The sequence below is a fragment of the Mustela putorius genome, unplaced genomic scaffold (assembly GCF_011764305.1).
Source record: "Mustela putorius furo isolate JIRA1106 unplaced genomic scaffold, ASM1176430v1.1 tig00000095_pilon_pilon_pilon, whole genome shotgun sequence".
Lineage (NCBI taxonomy): Eukaryota > Metazoa > Chordata > Mammalia > Carnivora > Mustelidae > Mustela > Mustela putorius.
Window position 1 is genome coordinate 41,017,072 of NW_025421280.1, and position 16,605 is coordinate 41,033,676.

General features: G+C 64.8%; 2 protein-coding genes across 5 annotated transcripts in view; one reads left to right on the forward strand and one right to left on the reverse strand.

The window, feature by feature from the left end:
• On the reverse strand, nucleotides 1-11,925 carry PTBP1 (polypyrimidine tract binding protein 1). 4 transcript variants are annotated; one of them, XM_004778121.3, is made up of 15 exons: nucleotides 11,791-11,925; nucleotides 9,440-9,470; nucleotides 6,323-6,398; nucleotides 5,870-6,042; nucleotides 5,642-5,788; nucleotides 5,383-5,553; nucleotides 5,184-5,294; nucleotides 4,939-5,113; nucleotides 4,616-4,693; nucleotides 3,771-3,919; nucleotides 2,628-2,661; nucleotides 2,100-2,192; nucleotides 1,785-2,001; nucleotides 1,536-1,613; nucleotides 1-1,445 (listed from the first exon to the last, which is right to left on the reverse strand). In XM_004778121.3, the coding sequence occupies exons 1-15, from the start codon at nucleotides 11,796-11,798 to the stop codon at nucleotides 1,313-1,315; spliced, it is 1,674 nt and encodes a 557-aa protein (XP_004778178.1). In that variant the 5' UTR covers nucleotides 11,799-11,925; the 3' UTR covers nucleotides 1-1,312. The 4 variants fall into 4 exon arrangements, with proteins under 4 accessions (XP_004778178.1, XP_044944104.1, XP_004778180.1 ...); XM_045088169.1 differs by lacking the exon at nucleotides 11,791-11,925 and adding an exon at nucleotides 11,025-11,044; XM_004778123.3 differs by lacking the exon at nucleotides 4,616-4,693.
• LOC101687512 (collagen alpha-1(I) chain) overlaps nucleotides 9,385-16,605 on the forward strand; it is a 20,750-nt gene continuing 13,529 nt past the window's right edge. The window contains exon 1 of the mRNA XM_045088168.1: nucleotides 9,385-15,017. Within this exon, the coding sequence (XP_044944103.1) occupies nucleotides 10,015-11,877 (1,863 nt within the window). The 5' untranslated portion in view covers nucleotides 9,385-10,014 and the 3' untranslated portion in view covers nucleotides 11,878-15,017. The remainder of the gene's footprint in view (nucleotides 15,018-16,605) is intronic.

Here is a 16,605-nt window from a genome sequence, read left to right on the forward strand (position 1 = left end):
TAGGAGTTGTAAAATTGCTTTAATTCGGTTCTCTCTGCATTACAAGCCGCTGGGGGGGGGGGCCGTGGGATGCGCCGCGCTCCCCGTCACAATACTGAGCCTGTAACTGTGGGTTACCAAAATATACATCTGTGTCACCTTTATAAAAAACCATGTTTGCTGCCCCTCGTTTTACAACAGGTATAAAAAATTATAAATATGTACACCCTTGTTCCACCCCAACACGGAAACTTGAGGGTCCAGGCCCGAGGGAGGGGCTGGCCAGCATGGGGTCTGCTCACAGGGGAGCCCCTTGGACCCGTGAGTGCAGGACGACGGGCAGGAGACAGTTAAGACTCGGGGGCCGCTGTCCCTCTTCCTGGGGCCCCAGCGTTAAGAGGCAGACAAAAAAACAAAACTTTGGTCCAAAATCTGCAGGAGAGCGGAAACCCTGAAGTTTTAAGAGCGCTTGTCCCCCCCTGGGGTGGGGGTACCGTTAGGTGTAAGGCATCCGGGGGTGTCCTCGGGAAAGACCGGGGCTCCCCTGCACCGGCCCCCAGCCGGCCTGCCCTGGAATCTGGATCCTGCCCCACGACTTCAGCACAAGGAGTAAGGTCAGAGTACAGTATGCAAGGTGAGAACACGAGGAAACGGAGTACACGCACACCACTTTTATCTGGCTATATAAAAAGTTACTTAAAACTATCTCTTTTGCATATAAATGAGATTAGAGTATTTGGTCAAGTTGAAATATTGCTGGGCACAGACTCTGCAGCTGCGTCGAAGCGTAATACAGAGGTTCTGGGGGGCGGAGCTCAGAGCTGGAGGTGGCCGGTGCCCTCGGGGCCTTGCCCCGGGTCAGGGTCCCTGGGGCTGGGGCGAATCACACACTTGATTGAACGGGTTGGGGTGCCGGCTGGACCCTGCAGCTCACAGCCCCCCGCTGCACCAGGCACATGATCCCACGCGGGAGGCCCCCCCCACCCACAGAGGGGCTCTGCCAGAGCAGTGGGTTGTAAGGCACAGGAAAGCCGAGTCGAGGTCTGGGAACGCCCACCCCGCAGAGGCTGCAGAAGGCACGGGCTGGGGGGGCTGGGGGGGGAGCAGGGCGCACTGTCCGCTAGTCCCCGAGAGCCTGAGGCCGGCACCCCATCTCCCCAGGGTAAGTAAGGTGAATCGGATTTAATTTTTTTAAAAACAGGTAAACTGATTTCTCTTTTAAAAAAATAAAATCTCTGGTCTTTTAAGGTCACTTCAGCTGCTTTTTAAAGTGGCTTTTCTCTGGAATGATGGAAGTTGTGGCCGGGCACCGGCAGGCTGGTCCACGGCAGCCCTAGATGGTGGACTTGGAGAAGGAGACCCTCAGGTGGTGGTTCTCGCCCAGGTCGTGGTTGTGCAGGTCGATGAGCGCCTGGATGGCCTCCTCCACGGAGCCCATCTGGATCAGCGCCATTTTGCGGTCCTTCCTGGGGGCCGGGGGGTGAGGGCGGTGAGGACGGGCCTGGGGGTGAGCCCGAGGGCAGAACAGGGCTGGGGGGGGGGCAGGGGGCACTCACTGGAAGAACTTGAACCCCTTGACGATCCCGCCGTTGCTGGAGAAAAGGATCTTCAGGTCGTCCTCAGACACCGAGGGCCTGCGGGGAGAAGGGGGCTGGACCCGGCTGCTTCCCAGGACGGCCTGGGGGGCCCAGGAAGGCCGTCCGGCAGGCGTGTCCGACAGGCGCGCCCCAGCCCCTCCCCTAGCAGTCGGGCAAGTTCTGAATACAATCGGGAGAGGCCCCCCTCCAACCGCGCCGGGCGCCTACGGGATGTTGGAGAGGTGCAGGGTGGCTGAAGGCGGGAAGATGTTCTGGAAGTTCTTGGAGCCCGGCTTCTTGAAGCGGTGCAGGGGGGAGTTGCCGTAGTCCTTGGTGAGGCCTTGGTCCTCCTGGCCCTCACGGGGCAGCTGCACATTCTGGTGCTTGGACAGCGTGATGCGCACCGGCTTTCCGTGCAGCTTGTGCCCGTTGAGGTGGCTCATGGCTGGGGGGGGGTGCAGGGGTGGGATGAGTGTGACTGCAGGTGCCCTGGGCACCGGCCCGAGAACCCCCGCCCGAGCGCGGCCCGGCCCGCCGCCTCACCCAGCTGCGCCTGGCTCCCGTCGGCCATCTGCACCAGCGCGTTCTCCTTCTTATTGAACAAGATCTTCACCCGCTGCACGTCGCCGTACACGCCTTCAAGAGCACAGGGACAGGCACTGAGCCGCCTGCAGCCCCGAGCCGCCTCCCCTGCCAGCACCCCACCCCCCGCCCCGCGCACCCCGCAGAGGGCCGGCTCTTCCCGAAGGTTGCTTATTCTGCCTTTGGGCCCTGTGTCTAGCGCAGGGAGCGTGACCAGGAGGACTACCTTCAGCAGAGAAGTCCTGAAATCCAGGAAAGGCCGATGGCCAAGAACCATCACTTTAGCATGCTACCAACACGCTTTAACTCTTCGAAAAGCATGCAGGGCAATAAACCATGCGTCTACGCAGTCGGGGAAATACGCAAACCGAAGGCAAGCCACGTAACGAGGCCCAGGGCCCAACTGCAAACTCATAGTACATCTTAGGGCGTCAAAAATAACCTCCATTAAATGAAAACAAGGTAATAAAAGTGTGAATGATAACATACCGAAAAGAATAAAGAGGCTTTGGGGTGTGACTCTCTTTAGAGGACAGCAGAGCAAGGCAGCGAGGGACAGGGAAAGGGAGAGGTCAGGGGGCGAGACGCCAATCGTCCACCACGAGGAGGCAGCCCCGCAGGCGTGCAGGTTGATGGATGATGAAGTTGTCAAGATGTTAATATTCAAGGGCAGGTTGGTTTCCGGAGAGCAGGGTTTGAGGGGGAATTTTGTTTGTTTATTTATTTATGGTTTTGTTTTGTTTCAAGCAACAACAGGAAGCAGAAGAACCGTGCAGTCAGTTGGCAAAGAAATTCCGGATCAGGGCAAGAAAACAAATTGGGAAAGGGGAAGGGGAGAAAAGAAAAAAAGTAGCAAAAAAACACAGGTCAGTAAATACATAAGAAATACGAGCGCTCCATCAGTCAGATCTACACACATTACAAGTCACAGGTTCACCTCGCAACACAGCAGGAGAGGCCCTTCCCCGAGGCGGGCAGGAGACCGGGGGGGCCGCTGCCTCCTGCGCGCCCGCCGGACGGGCCCCTGCGCCAGGCTCACACAAGCACAAGGCGGAGCGAGTCTGTTAGTGGAGGGCTTCGCTGGCGTCGGGCCCGACGAGCCGCGGGCCGGCCACCCCAGGCCAGGAAGTCACAGGAGGGGCAGACAGATGACAGAACAGTCTGAAGTGCTCATTAAGGCCGGTCCCGACTTCCCAGAGTTAAAGACCGCGAGCCCCCGCCAGCTCACCCGAGCTCTCTAGGAGCCGGACGCAGCCACGGGCACGGCATGGCATGGCCATCCCCCGGCCCGAGGCTGCGGGGCGCTCCTGCTCCCACGGGCTGCTTCAGACCCGCCCAATTGGGCTAGAAATTCTAAGGACCACTTTCCCGTATGGAAAACCATTTCGACTGCGTATTACAGAATTGGAAACGTCAACAAGGCGTGAAGAACGAGAGAACTCTGAGCACGGAGGAAGGAGCAGCGAGCGGGCCAGTGCAGAGGGGCTACACCGCGCCCCGCAGGGAGAACCCTGAGACCCTGGCTCCTGGGGCAGACAGGAGCCCAGCCTGTTGGTATTCGCACTAGGACCCTGACTGTGACTCCCCCGCTTGTGCTTCCGGGACCGACAGCCTGGAAGAAGAGGCACGTACCTCGGGGTTGAGGTTGCTGACCAGCAGGACAGAATTCCCTGCCCCGGCCAGGCCTGGGATGGCGATCCGGCCCGCCGCCGCTGCCGCCGCCGCCGCGGATGGGATGGCCAGGGGGGCCAGCGCCCCGTGCACGTTAGGGACAGAGAGGCCTGGGGAGGGAAGGGCGGCCGGGAGGTCAGCAACAGCGCCCAGGGTTCACCGCCAAGAGGCGAACACGGGTCCTGCCTGTCCTCATGCAAAGGAGTCGCGCAGGAGGTGCCCGCAGCCACTCGGCCCAGTGCCCGCTGGGCAGCTTGCCGGCTTCTCCTTCCTCTGTCCACGGCACAGGTTGCACCGGGTCTGGACCCGTCTACATGCGCCCAACAGTACAACAGCTCCGCTCTGCGGACACAGAATCGAGCCCGGGCGGGCCGTGGCCGAGCGTGCATGCAGGCGCCCGTCCCCATGCAGACGACCAGCAGGCGGGCCCCGCAGGCCTGAGCCTGTCTTGAGTGCAGGCCGGCCCCCCGGGGGGACGCTCACGGGCGCCCACGCGGCTCTGCTTACCGGACCACTTAAACGCATCTACGAGGGACACAGCCCTCCAACCACCGTGCGCGCTCGTCCTCGCCCAGAGGTGCTTTAAGGGAACCAGACCAGACACTGTGGGGTTAGCAGGTTCTCTGCATGGCCCTGCCCTATGACTGCCCTGTCCAGGCTCCTCGGGGAACCCAGAGGCCCGCACCCAGGAAGGCGGGCTCCCCCCGAGACTGCGCCCACGTCCGCTGCCAGTGGAAGCAGAGCTACTGAAAGGCGCGTGGGCATGCACGAGCGACGGTGGGGACCCAGGTCAAGTGTGTGAGTACCTGCGGCTTGAGGAATTGCAAAGGTGGGAGGGAAACCAGCTCCTGCATACGGAGAGGCTGACATTATACCAGGCGCACCTAGGAACAAACGAGACACTAATCATCGCACCCACCGCCTCGGCCGCAAGCGAGGGCTGCGTGTGTCCGTGACCCACACCCAGCAGGCGGCCTGGGCCGAGGGCTGTGTGGCCCTGCAAGGAGCAACGCACACCAACCTCCCTGGGCAGAGCCAGCGCCGCGGGGCGCCTGGGGCAGAGCCTGAGCTATGCGTCCTCGCCTCCCACGGCACACGGCGGTCCTGGGCACCCAGCCGGGCATCTTACCAAAGGCGGCGGCCATGGTCTGGTCCAGCGAGGGCTGGCTGTCACCGGAAGGCAGGTCAGGGCGCGTGTAGTCCCGGCTCTTGTCGTTGTTGTACTTGACGTTGAGGCTGGTGAGCTTGGAGAAGTCGATTCGGAGCGTGCAGCAGGCGTTGTAGATGTTCTGTCCGTCCAGCGACTGCGGGGAGAGGCCCGTGAGCGGAGCTGGCCGCGTGCTGGCCGGGCGGGGATCCCAGGGCCCCACTCACCAGCTTGGCGTGCTGGGCGCTCACAGGGTCGGCGTACTGCAGCAGTGCCTGGAACTGGTTATTCTTGGTGAAAGTGATGATCTTCAGGACCGTACCAAACTTGGAAAAGATCTGCCAGAGGAGCGCGGTCAGCCTCCGTCCGGGGACCCCCGCGGTCCGGACTAGGACCTGAGCAGCCGCGAGCCCCCGGCCATCTCACCTGGTGGAGCACATCCAGAGTCACCGGGTAGAAAAGGTTCTCCACGATGATCCGCAGCACTGGGCTCTGGCCGGCCATGGCCATCCCAGCATCCACCGCGGCAGCCGAGGCCGCCAGGGCCAGGTTTCCTGACTGCACGGAGTTCACCGCCTGCAGCGCGGCCTGGGCCCGCTGTGGGGGCAGAGGGGCAGTTCCGGCCCTGAGTCCCCCGCCCCCAGCTCCCGTGCTCCCCCGCCCCGTCCCCTGCCCGGGGACGCACTGCCTGGTTGGGCGAGCTGTCCGTCTTGAGCTCCTTGTGGTTGGAGAACTGGATGTAGATGGGCTGGCCGCGCAGCACGGGCGTCACGGACGTGTAGTAGTTGACCATGGTGTTGGCGGCCTCCTCCGTGTTCATCTCGATGAAGGCCTGGCGGGGCAAGGGCATGAGCCGCGCCCAGAGCCCCGGGGCCCTCCTGGGAATGGGGGCTCACACGGCTGAGGCGGGTACCTGATTCTTCCCTTTCAGCATCAGGAGATTGGTGACCTTCCCAAAGGGGAGCCCCAGAGAGATGACCTCGCCCTCCGTCACGTCGCCCGGGAGCTTCCGGATGTGGATCACTCTGGAGGGCACGCCCGCACTTCGGCTGTCCCCCTTGAACTTCTTGCTGTCGTTCCCATTTGCTGCAAAGAGGAGCGGACTGTAGGGCACGGAGCGCCGCGCGGGTCCCATGAAGCCAGCTTGCTGACTGCTGAGCCACAGCCAGGACAGGGCAGCCCCCACGCCTGGCATCCACCCCGCCTGTCTGACCGTCCACAGGAAGTCAGGTGAGAACAAACCGGGCTCCAGGGCGAAACAGCCAGGACCAATTCACCCAAGTGTCCTCCAAAGCAGCAGAGCACGCGCGGATGGACGGGAGGAACACCCCCCCAAGCCAGAACCAGGGACTGCGCTCGGGGTTACCTGCAGAAGCCGAGTTACTGCTCATGATAAAGGGTCCGTTACTGACGCAGGCAGAGAAAAGCTCGTCGGATCCCCGCTGGAAAAAGAGAGGGGGTGTGTGGAGCAGAGCGAAACAGCAGAGGACCTCCCCCAGACCCCCTGTGCCCGCCTCTCTGCTCCACACTGGCTTTATGACGATACCCGAAGCTGTGACCGTTCCTCCCTCACCATGGCCACATGGTCCTAACCCCAAACACTGCTCCTCTTCCGAGAGCGGGGTAGGGGACCACCGCCCCCAGGGGCTTTGCCCGTACGTCACTGCCATTCCCCGCTCTGCAGACCCTCCGTGTGCGCGGACAGGGCTGCACAAGCACGAGCTCACACCCACTGTCCTGGAGAGCTCAGTGTAGCCCTGCCCGTGTCAAGACTGGGGGACCATCTTCGACAACCACAGGGCCGCTGGCAGGCCCGGGGAACAAAGCCCCCTTGTCCCGTGGCAGCCACTCGGCTTGGCCACAGGAGACTGCCCTATTTTCCAGGCGTCTGAGGGAACCTGAGCCTGCCCTCACGGCTTTTGGACAGAAATACTACCCCTCAATGCAGCAGGAGGTGCCGTCCAGAGACGGGTGGGGGCACCTGGGGGAGCCCATGAGGGCCTGAGGAACCCCAAAGGCCCATTTGTGTACGCCATCTGGGACGTGTGGCCTGCCACTGTCTCTCCACAAACGTGTGCACCTGCTGGTCTCGGTGTGGCGCACGTCAGACGGACCCGGGGCCTAGCAAGCAGGCAGCCGTCCCTCCCACGGAGGCCCGAGGACGGAGCCACTCTCGACAAGAGCCACACGGGACGTGGACTTGGCTCCCACCTAACACTTCTGCCCTCTGCAGACCGGACCCCAGGATCGAGATCTGTGTCCTGGGCTCCATGACCAGGAACCAGGAGTAACTCCTCAAGGAATGTCTGGATGCAAAACCGGGAGCCAAAAGTCTCGAGGCCCAGCACCGCGGCAGGGATGGGGAAGACGAGCCCAGTCGGGCCGCCAGCAGCCTCACCCCTTCTCCCCCAAAACCGCTTTTCCAGCTGCTTACGTCTCAAGAACACCGCGTCTCCGACACCGCTTCCCCACCCCTGCTCCGAACCGCCCGCTCAGCCTCGCACAGCCACCTAGGGATGCTCGGGCTCCCCCGCTGCTGGTGCCGGCGCCCGACAACCCCTCAGAACCTCCACGCCCCGCAGCCCGCGAGAGCAGCACAGGAATGCCACGACGCTTACAGACTGCCCTCGGGGATAAGGACCAGGAACGGCTGACCCACGTGGCTCAGAGAGCTCCAGCAGGCTTGTCACAACCCAGACCCAGGCCCCAGGATAGGCCGGCACCTGCAGAGGGCCTCCCAGCCCACAGCTCTGGAGGCCAACGGCCCACAGGTCGGCATCACAGCTCAGAAAGAGGAATGAACCGTTAAGACTTGGTCCCGCGCGGAAGTCTGACACCACAGAGCACGTTAAAAACCATCACCCAGCTGCCGCTGGCCTTCAAGACTGCTGAGTCTGGCGACGTCCATGCCCAGGACCTAGAGCATTTAGGACACTCACCAAGGGGAGGTATGTCCAGATCCCACTAACCTGAGCCACAGCAAAGCCCCTTCTGTCTCTGGCCTGAGACCCTGACCTGCCCCCACAGGCTCACAAAGGAATCCCCGTCTGTTAGCCATGCAGCCTTAGAAAGGGCTTCTGGGCGCCTGCCTCTGACCGGGTTGGTGGGGCTGTGACTTCCAGGAGCAGCAGCATTCCTGGCCACCCTGTCCCCCCGCAAGCATGTCCTGAGGACCAAGTGCCCACCTGTCAGCTCCCGCTCCCAGCCCCCACCCCCAGGACACAGGGCCAGGGTGCTCAGCAGCACCTTATGGCACTGGGACAGCACGGGGCTCAAGGGGCGACTGCCCGCAGGACAGACCCCATGCGCAGCTGGACTAGGCCAGGCCCTCTTCTGAAGCCGGTGCTGGGAGGCCCCACTGGCACGTACCCCGGAACCCATCTAGGATCAACAGAATGAGACCCTCAAGTGTGTAGTCGCTCCTGAGCTCGGGGCCGCTCTGCCGGGACAGCAGCGAGTAACCACCTCTCCCATCGAGAGCTAAAAACCTCGACAGCACCCTCTTCCTGCACAGCTGGCCACATCCTCCCCTGCAGGCTGGACACAGGTTTGAGGAGTAGCGCCGGGCAGTGCGCCTCAGCCCCTGCCCCAAGCAGAACACCCCCAGGGCTTCTGTCTGTTCAGCTCGGATTCTGGAAGCAAAGGTCCCCTGGGAAGAGGATGGCCAAAGGGGGACCACTCCAAGGACAGCCGCTGAAGAGCTGTCCCAGCTGGAGAGCGGCTCCCACGGAAGGGGAGGTCGACACGCAGCCCAGTGACAAATGCTCCAGATCAAAGTCCCTCTCCCCTCCTGCCGCCAAACAAACAGGTTTTATCTGCAGGAAGATCAGGACAGCCAGTGGGTGAAGACAAAAACCCACTTGGGAAAGTGAAACCCAGCCCAGGCATCATGGCCGACTGACCAGAAACCATCTGGCTGCCGGCTCAGGTCACCCGAGCCCCCAGCAGGGAGCTCAGGAACCTCGACCGCGGCGGGGGGACTCCCCTGGCTCCCAGCCACCCCCAGAGCAGAGCTGGGAACCGGCAGGACTCCGGGGCTCGGTCAGCCCCAGGATTCCCGGAGGTCACACACGTGGGTGCACCCAGGCCTGGTCCCCCACTGGGGGGCAGGATCACCGCGGCCCCACTTCCCCCGCCGAGCCTTCCCACTCAGAGGTGACACAACCGCTGCGCAGAGGCCGCGGGGCTCTCCTTCCCCTCCCTTCAAAGAGGCTACGGAGTCCTTCGCAGCAAAAGCTCTGCGATCCGGACCACCACCAGCAGCAGCCCCGACGGTCCTCCGCCCCCCCCACCAACCGCCCGGGGCATAACCAGACGTGAACGCGGCCCACGTCCAACCAGACGTCCCCTCAGCCCCAGTGTGCAGCCGCTTCAGCCCGGGTGGGTACAGCAGGCCTGCACTGGAGGCGAGCAGACGGGCCCACGCGGGTCAGCGCAGACTCGGTGCGCGAGCGTGAGGAGGAACCGGAGCCAGAGCGCCTACCTTTGTACCAACTGCTATGTCTGGGACGATGCTGTAGAGAGAAAGAGAGGACAACAGTTAGCCGGGTGTGCCGCCATCTCGGCAGGCCGGAGGCCGTCCCTCTCCCAGCGGCCGCCACCGGGATGTTGGGAGGCCCCCCCACCGCCACCAGCGTGGCCTCTGGCTGCACAACATCCCCTCCGGGGCCCTCTGCTAAGGAGACCGCGGAAGGCAGGAAGCCGACGCTCTGCGTGGAGTAGCCTCCACGTGCAGAGGAGCCACCATTGTCCTGCCGCTCGCTCCCTCCCCGCAGGACCAGGCCCCGCCCCCGGGCCTGACCCCTGACACCCCTGACGCGGAGGTTCGAGCACTGTGGTCTGTATCACGGGAAACGGAAGCGCTTCGGGAACGTTTTCTAACGGGGCAGGAGACCAGGTCTGAGGCCCTCAGGCCCTGGGGTCAGACGTCTGAGATCTGGGGGGCAGCTCCGCAGAAGCCGAGACGTAAAATGAACGCCGGTTACTCATCAACCTGGTTCCGCGCGCCTGGCCTTTCTCCCTGCCTCAGGCGGGCTGCGCGCTAGGCGGGAAGAAAACATGGCTCCGGAGGGAGGCTCCCACAGCCCTGCCCGCCTCCGCTCTCAGCACATGCGAGGGCACTGCTGTGGCACCTACAAACGGACCAGGTCCTCGCCGACCCACGGGCATCGCTCCAGGAAGGGGTTTACCCAACCGTGTGCCAAGGCCTGGAGGCCCCGGACAAACCCACCCTGTCGTCACGACGGCCCCCAGCCGGGCCAGGGAAAGGCTGTGGCAGACTCAGACCTGGCAGGGGCCCTGGGGCAGCCCCCTGCGCCCCCCGCCTGGACAAAAGCCAGCTTCCTGCACTATTTCCCTCTTTGGTTCGGAGACCTCCTGGTTCCTGCCCTCCTGCCCTCGGGGAACCAAGCTTGCAGGACTCAAAACACCGCTGTGGTCGTGGTCACCTGCCCTTTCTCACCCGTTTGGGGACCCTCACAGCAGGGCCTTCACCTCCCGCTGCCAAAGGGCGACGCGGAAAACGTCCCACGCACCGGTTATCAACTGACTCTTAAAAAGCCTTCCGGAGCCAAAAAGCAGCTTCCCAGAAAACCGCAAAGAATGAAAAGCACGCGGCTCGGCGCGCTGACCCGGAGCGGCTCCGGCTTCCACTCCCCGGCCGGGCCTCGCGCGCAGGTCGGCGGCGGTCGGGGGGCCCTCCCTGGGCACGGCCGAGACCGTGCGGCCCGCGCTCCTCCCGCTCGAGGCCCGGATGCGAGTCAGCCCGAGACCGATCATTTCCAACCCCAGGCCCCGGCACACGTGACCCTGCAGGCGTCGCGCGCCCCGCCCGAGGGTCAGCCCAGGGCCGGAAGGAGGGCGCGCTCGACGCTCGGGATCCGGGGAGGCGAGGCCGCGCCGCCCGCGGGACCCTCCGGCTCCGGAAGCCGCGGCCCCCGCCCGCCCCGCCCCGCGGGGCAACGACGAGGCGCCCGGTCCACGCGAGCGCCCACCCCTCCCCCCGGCCCAGCAGCGCCCCAACACCCAGTGCCCTCCGACTCCGGCGCGTCGGCCCCGCGTCCCAGGACCTGCGACGAGCCAGCGCCACCACGGCCCCGGCCCGAGCGGCTGCCCCGCCGCCGGGGGCTCCGCCCGCGGGGAACGGCCGGCCCGGAGCGCCCCCCGCGGGCAGGAACAAAGGGGGGGTGGGGGGGCCGGGCGCGCGGCCATCCTTTGTGGGTAGACGGGGAGGGGCCCGGCGGCCGGAGAAGGCGGAGGAGGGCCCGCACCCTTCCGGGCAGGAGGGCGGCGTCTCCCGGCCGCGCCCGGGCCCCCGGCGGGCGGGGGAGGCCCAGGACAGAGTCCGCGCGGCGGGAAAGACCGCGCACGCGCAAAACCCAACGGGGGGGAGGGGGGACGCGGAGAGCTGCGCACGCAAGCGCGGAGGCTCAACGGGGAGCGGAAAGGGCCACACCGGGCGCGCGAAGGGGGTACGGGGAGCGGGAAGGCCCTCACAGGGCGCGCGTAGGCTGGCGCGTGCGCGCAGGGCACGGACGGGAAGCGGGAAGGGCCGCGCGGCCGCCGCGTGCGTTCGGGCCGAGGTACGCGGGGGCCGGACTCGGGCCCGGCCCACCCCCTCCCAGCCCAGGGGGCGCTGCCCGCCTGGCGGCCCCCGGCAACCTCCCCTGCGGCCGCGCCCCAGGCCCAGGGAGAGGAGGAACCCCGGGGGCGCCCGAGAACCCGGGCGGAGGCGGAGCGACGCGCGGCCCGCGGCCCCGAAGATGCCCGGGCGGCGGCGAGGGGAGGGATGGAGCGCGAGGCGGCCGTCGGGGAGCGCGGAGAGACAATGCTTACCCGTCCATTGCACACGGAGGAGACCCGCAGGGGACGGAGTGGAGGCGCCGGAATAGCAGGAACCGACCCAACGGCTCCGAGTTATAGACTCACAAAATGGCGGAGACGCCCGAACACGTCCCCCGCGCGCTTTGCCCATTGGCTCCCGCCACGGGGAGGGGGCGGGGCGGGCACCGCGGGTCCCTGCCAGCGCCTCCCAATGGCTCGGAGGCTGTCGGGGGGGGTGGAGCCAAGAGGAATGGCAGGCGGCCATTGGGGAAGGCGGCCGTCCGTCAGGGCTCGAAGCGGAAACGACCCGTGGAGACGGGGGAGGGGAGAGAAGGCGGGATCCTATCACGGAGGCTGAGCCAGTGAGCGAGCTGCTCTCCTGCGTGGGGCTTGCGAGAGAAGCCATCTTGAGAGTGGGTACGTGGCGAGTCAGGCGGCGGGCAGCGCGCTTTCCACCAGGCTGCCGCCATCTTGCAAATGGGCAGGGGCCGTCCACGGGGAGGGTGGGGTCGCCATCTTGGAGTCGGGCAGGGAACCTGTGAGGCTCCATCTTGCTTTAGGGCACGTGGCTGAAAAGGCTGGTTCGCCCCGAGCCCTTCCTCCTAGGTTGGCACGCGGGGAAGCGGAGGCCGCTTAGCCCGTCGCAGAGTAGCCAGGGCTCGGTCTGCGCGGCTGGTCTCCGATATCGAGAGCGTGATGTGGTGCTGGACGGCCCCCGACGGCCCTCCCGCCCTGCCCACGTCGGGGGGCTGCGCCCCGGGCGCGCAGAGCCCCGTCCCGCCGTCCTGGGCTCTGCAGGACGGGCTGCGTCTCCACTCGGCGGCCCGGGAAAGTCCTGAACGTGTTCCCGAGAGCGCTGACGGCAGGGAGGGTCGCGCAGGGCCCTAGGACGGTCGCGCGGGGCGCTGCGCGCGGACCCGGGAGACCGCCCCGAGTGGACGTCGGGCGCGGAGGCCACCGCCCCGATGCCCTTCGCTGTGCGTCCGTGCGGAGGAGGGGGTTCCAGTCGGGGCCTGACCGGAGACCGGGGAGGAGGGACCTTTGCTGCCCTGGGTGGGCGCCCTGCGTCGGGCCGGCTTCGCAGGAGCACCAGACCCCGCGCCACCGAGCCTCGACACCCCTGCGCGGAGGCCTCCCGGCCTGTGGCCCCTGGACAGGCCATCCAGCCCCAGAACCGCTAATCAGGCCTGTCTCCGTGGCTTTCGGAGGGTCTCTGACACGCTCCCGCGGATTTGCTCCCTCCAGGTCTCCCCCTTGAGCCGCGCGGTGGGCGCCACCAGGAGCCGGCTGCTGGTCTTCCTTCCCTGGGCACTGGACAGCAGCGGGGAGCGAGGGGACATGGCAGTGTCACAGCCCGGGGGGGCGGGGGGAGCGCAGCTGGCACTGGAGAGTGTAGACCGTCCGAATGGTGTTGAAAACCACTTCCCTTCACAGCCCGGGCCAGGGGTCCTGGTGCAGCGGGGCCAGCAGGCTCACACCCCCACACTGCCCGCCTGCCTGGTTCTGACCTCATTTACACAGGCCTCCTGTGTGAGGCTGACCCTTTTGGGGAGACTCTTCCCTAAAATGCTCCTTTTTCGGGCCCTTGCCCACGGCCTTTCTCTGAAGTGCCCCACGAGGTGGCGGAGGCCGTCACCTCTCATTTCCACAATGCGCTGGCACCCACTCAAATCCAGGCCAGGGTTAGGTAGCGAATCTGGCAGGGGCCAGGAGGCCACACGGGGACGGCCTGCGGCTGACATGAGGTCCTCTGTGTCTCAGGGCGCCCCGAATCTTGTTGGTGGCTGGACCCCAAGGTGAAGGGGCCAGGGCCCCTGGTGAGAGTCCATACTGATCTCCAGGCTCAGGAGATCCGCAGGCTGCAGGCCTGTGACACGGACGTACCCTCCTGACTGGACCCCCCAGCGTGTGTGGATCAGATGGACGCCCCTGACTTCAGCAGGAGCCGCCCCGCCTCCCCTCTCTCCCGCCCCAGCCCGCCAGCTGCTTCCCTCATGAATGATTCAGGGATGACTGTGGACTGGCGATAGCCCCGTGTTCCTTAGAGGGTTTGGAAAAGGGTCCTCTCCACGGCAGAAGCAAGGGACAGAGGGGCCAGACGGGGCTGGAGACGGCCAGCATCCCGGGCCCGGGCAGGGAGACCTGCTGGGGCCCCATTCCTCTCTTCAGATCAGAAGGGGGGGTGTGCCTTGGTGCCTCAGTTTACTCCTTTGTCAAAACAAAGAGGCAGGACCAAGCCAGGCCTCCCTGTAGGCTTTCCCCTGTGTTTCAAATGGAAATGGTTAATGTTTTCAGAATATTTATTCGTGTGTCGGTTTATTCGTGCCTGGATTATAAAAGCAATCGTTGGGGGGAGGCAGTGCAGGGTCCAGGGAGTGGCTCGGGGACGCCACCACATCTGCCTCCCAGCTTCTCGGAGCCATTCTCCATCCAGACTGTGTTTGAGCAGGGGCTGGGGGGAACCAAGCAGGCTGCCCCCAGCCCCTGCAAGCTGGAGCCCCAGCCCTGCCCCAGCTGGGTGGCCGGGATCCTGGCCTGGACCACAGAGAGCAGGGAGGCAAAACCAACATGGCTTACTCCGGCCTGATGACACACCAGAGCCTGCCTCCTGCCCTGTCCTGCCCTGGGACGGGGCCAGACTCCCCAGTCCCAAGGCTTCGAGCCCATCCTCCTCTTCCGTGAGGTGGGTGGGGGGAGCCTCTGGCTTCTCCTTCCCTTCCCCGCCCCCGCCAGGTCCTGCCCAGCCCCCAGGCCCTGGGGGAACCCTGGCTCTGCCGTGAATGATCCTGTCACCTCTCAAGGGCCTTCTCATCCCTGACCCCATTTCAGATGCAGCCACTCCCCTCCGCAAACCCAAGAACCCTTCCTCTCTCCAGGGCCTGCCCCCGAGCTGTCTCTTCCCCCCAGACAGCCTGACTCGCACCTCCCTGTGTGCTTTCCTGTTGTAACTGTTTAATCCTCAGCTAGGAAATACTTTCATTTCCTTTTCCCAAATACAGAGAGGTTGGGTGAGCTGCCTGAGCCTCCAGCCCCCGCGAGGCCCCACCCGGCTGGACCCAGGCCACTCCACCTCGGCTGGGGGGCTGCGGGGGTGGGGCGGACAGTCTGGCCAGTGCTCTGGGGGCTCAGCCTAGAGTCACCATGAGACCCAGCAACTCCGCTTCCAGGCATGCACCCAACCCTCGCCCTCCGCTGCAGGACTCGGCCAAAAAGCGGAGGAACCCAGCGTCCACCCGCAGGTAAGTGGTGGACCCCCAAGGTGACCCCCACACGCGGGAGCGTCCCTCGGCCACGAGCAGGAGCGAGGCCCCCACGCGCTGCCCCAGGGACGGACCCCGAGCCCATGTCGCTCAGGGAGGCAAGCAGACACAGAAGGCCGCACCGCACGGGGTGTGAGTCCCCGCGTGTGACGCCGCCAGACCGGGCCCCTCCACGGAGGGAAGGTGCCCGTGCCGGCGGGGGCTGGGGAGGGGCCGGGGGTGACGGCTGAGGCCAGAATGTCTTTCCTGCGTATTCTCAGGCTGACCGGTGAGAGCAGCACAGCTCTGTGGGCCTTCAAAGCCACTGAGAACTTCCTGTGACGCCGGGAACGCCCTCCGCTGGGGGGGCGGGGGGGGCAGAGCTGTAGCTCCGGCAGGGGGCAAGGGTGTCTTACTGAGTCGCCCGTGTGCTTCCCCCAAGCCCAGGCCGTCCATCTCCCGTGTGTTTACCCGAGAGAAACGTGCAGGAACGGGTCACAGAAGCCGGTATGGGAGATGGTACTGGCCGGGGGGGGGGCATCTGGGGGCGAGGCTCGGTGGTGGGGACAACAGGCCACATGTAAGTTAAAGCTTAGTAAAAACTCGGCCCAGGAAATACTGCTGATGGCCCTTCTTCCACGAGGTCCCCACGGCACGGGATGGCCGAGCCTGGAGAAGGGCGCCCCGCGGGAAATGGGGGGAGCCTCCGGCCACGGCATCGCCCCCGCCTGTCCTCGCACGCAGGTCTGTCGAAAGACCCCTGACGGGGCGCGCGGTAGGGACTCATTAATGTCGAGGTCACAGGTGACAAGCGCCACAAACACAGCACGTCCAACATACGCATTTCCCCCAGAGGGCACGTGGCAGCCTTCTTGAGCGAGGGACACGTGGGGCCGACCTAAAGCACTTGCCAAAAGCACAAACATGCAAAACACGTGCGCAAACTAGACCGCAGATAGGGGTCCTCTTGGGGCTCCGTCGTGAAGCATCTGCCTGTGGGTCGGGTTGTGATCCGGGGGTCCTGGGATCCAGCCCCGCATCGGGCTCCCTGTTCAGCGGGAGGCTGCTTCTCCCTCTGCCCGCCCTGCTCATGCTCTCCATCTCTCTCAAATAAATAAAATCTAAAGAAGAAAGAAAGGGCCCTTCCTTCCAGCCTGAGCTGACCCCGCAAGGCCTGGTTCTCCCCAGCAAGACGGTACCCACCAGTTACCCCCGGTGGACTCGGGAATGACTGAAAACTCACCCGGAGCATCAAGCCACAATAGACTTGACAAACCTGCAAGAGGTTGTCCAAACACCTTTGCAAATACAAAGCCCCGGGGTCAGTGAATTTGCAGATCGAGTCCCTGCAGAATGAGAACCTACCATCATTTGAGTCTGCGGCACCCAGTAAAGTGGTCCATGGCCCCACGTGGCTGTTTAAACTACAGTAATCACAACCCAAGTGCGATCAGCCTTGTGGGTCCCTGCCACACCTGCCCTAAACTCCGGGGTCTACACCGGCACAGGCAGGCGTCCCAGCCACAGCCAGACACGGCGGCTTCGTGCCTTTCCTCACGCTTCGCTGCTTTGCGGGACCAGAGGTCCA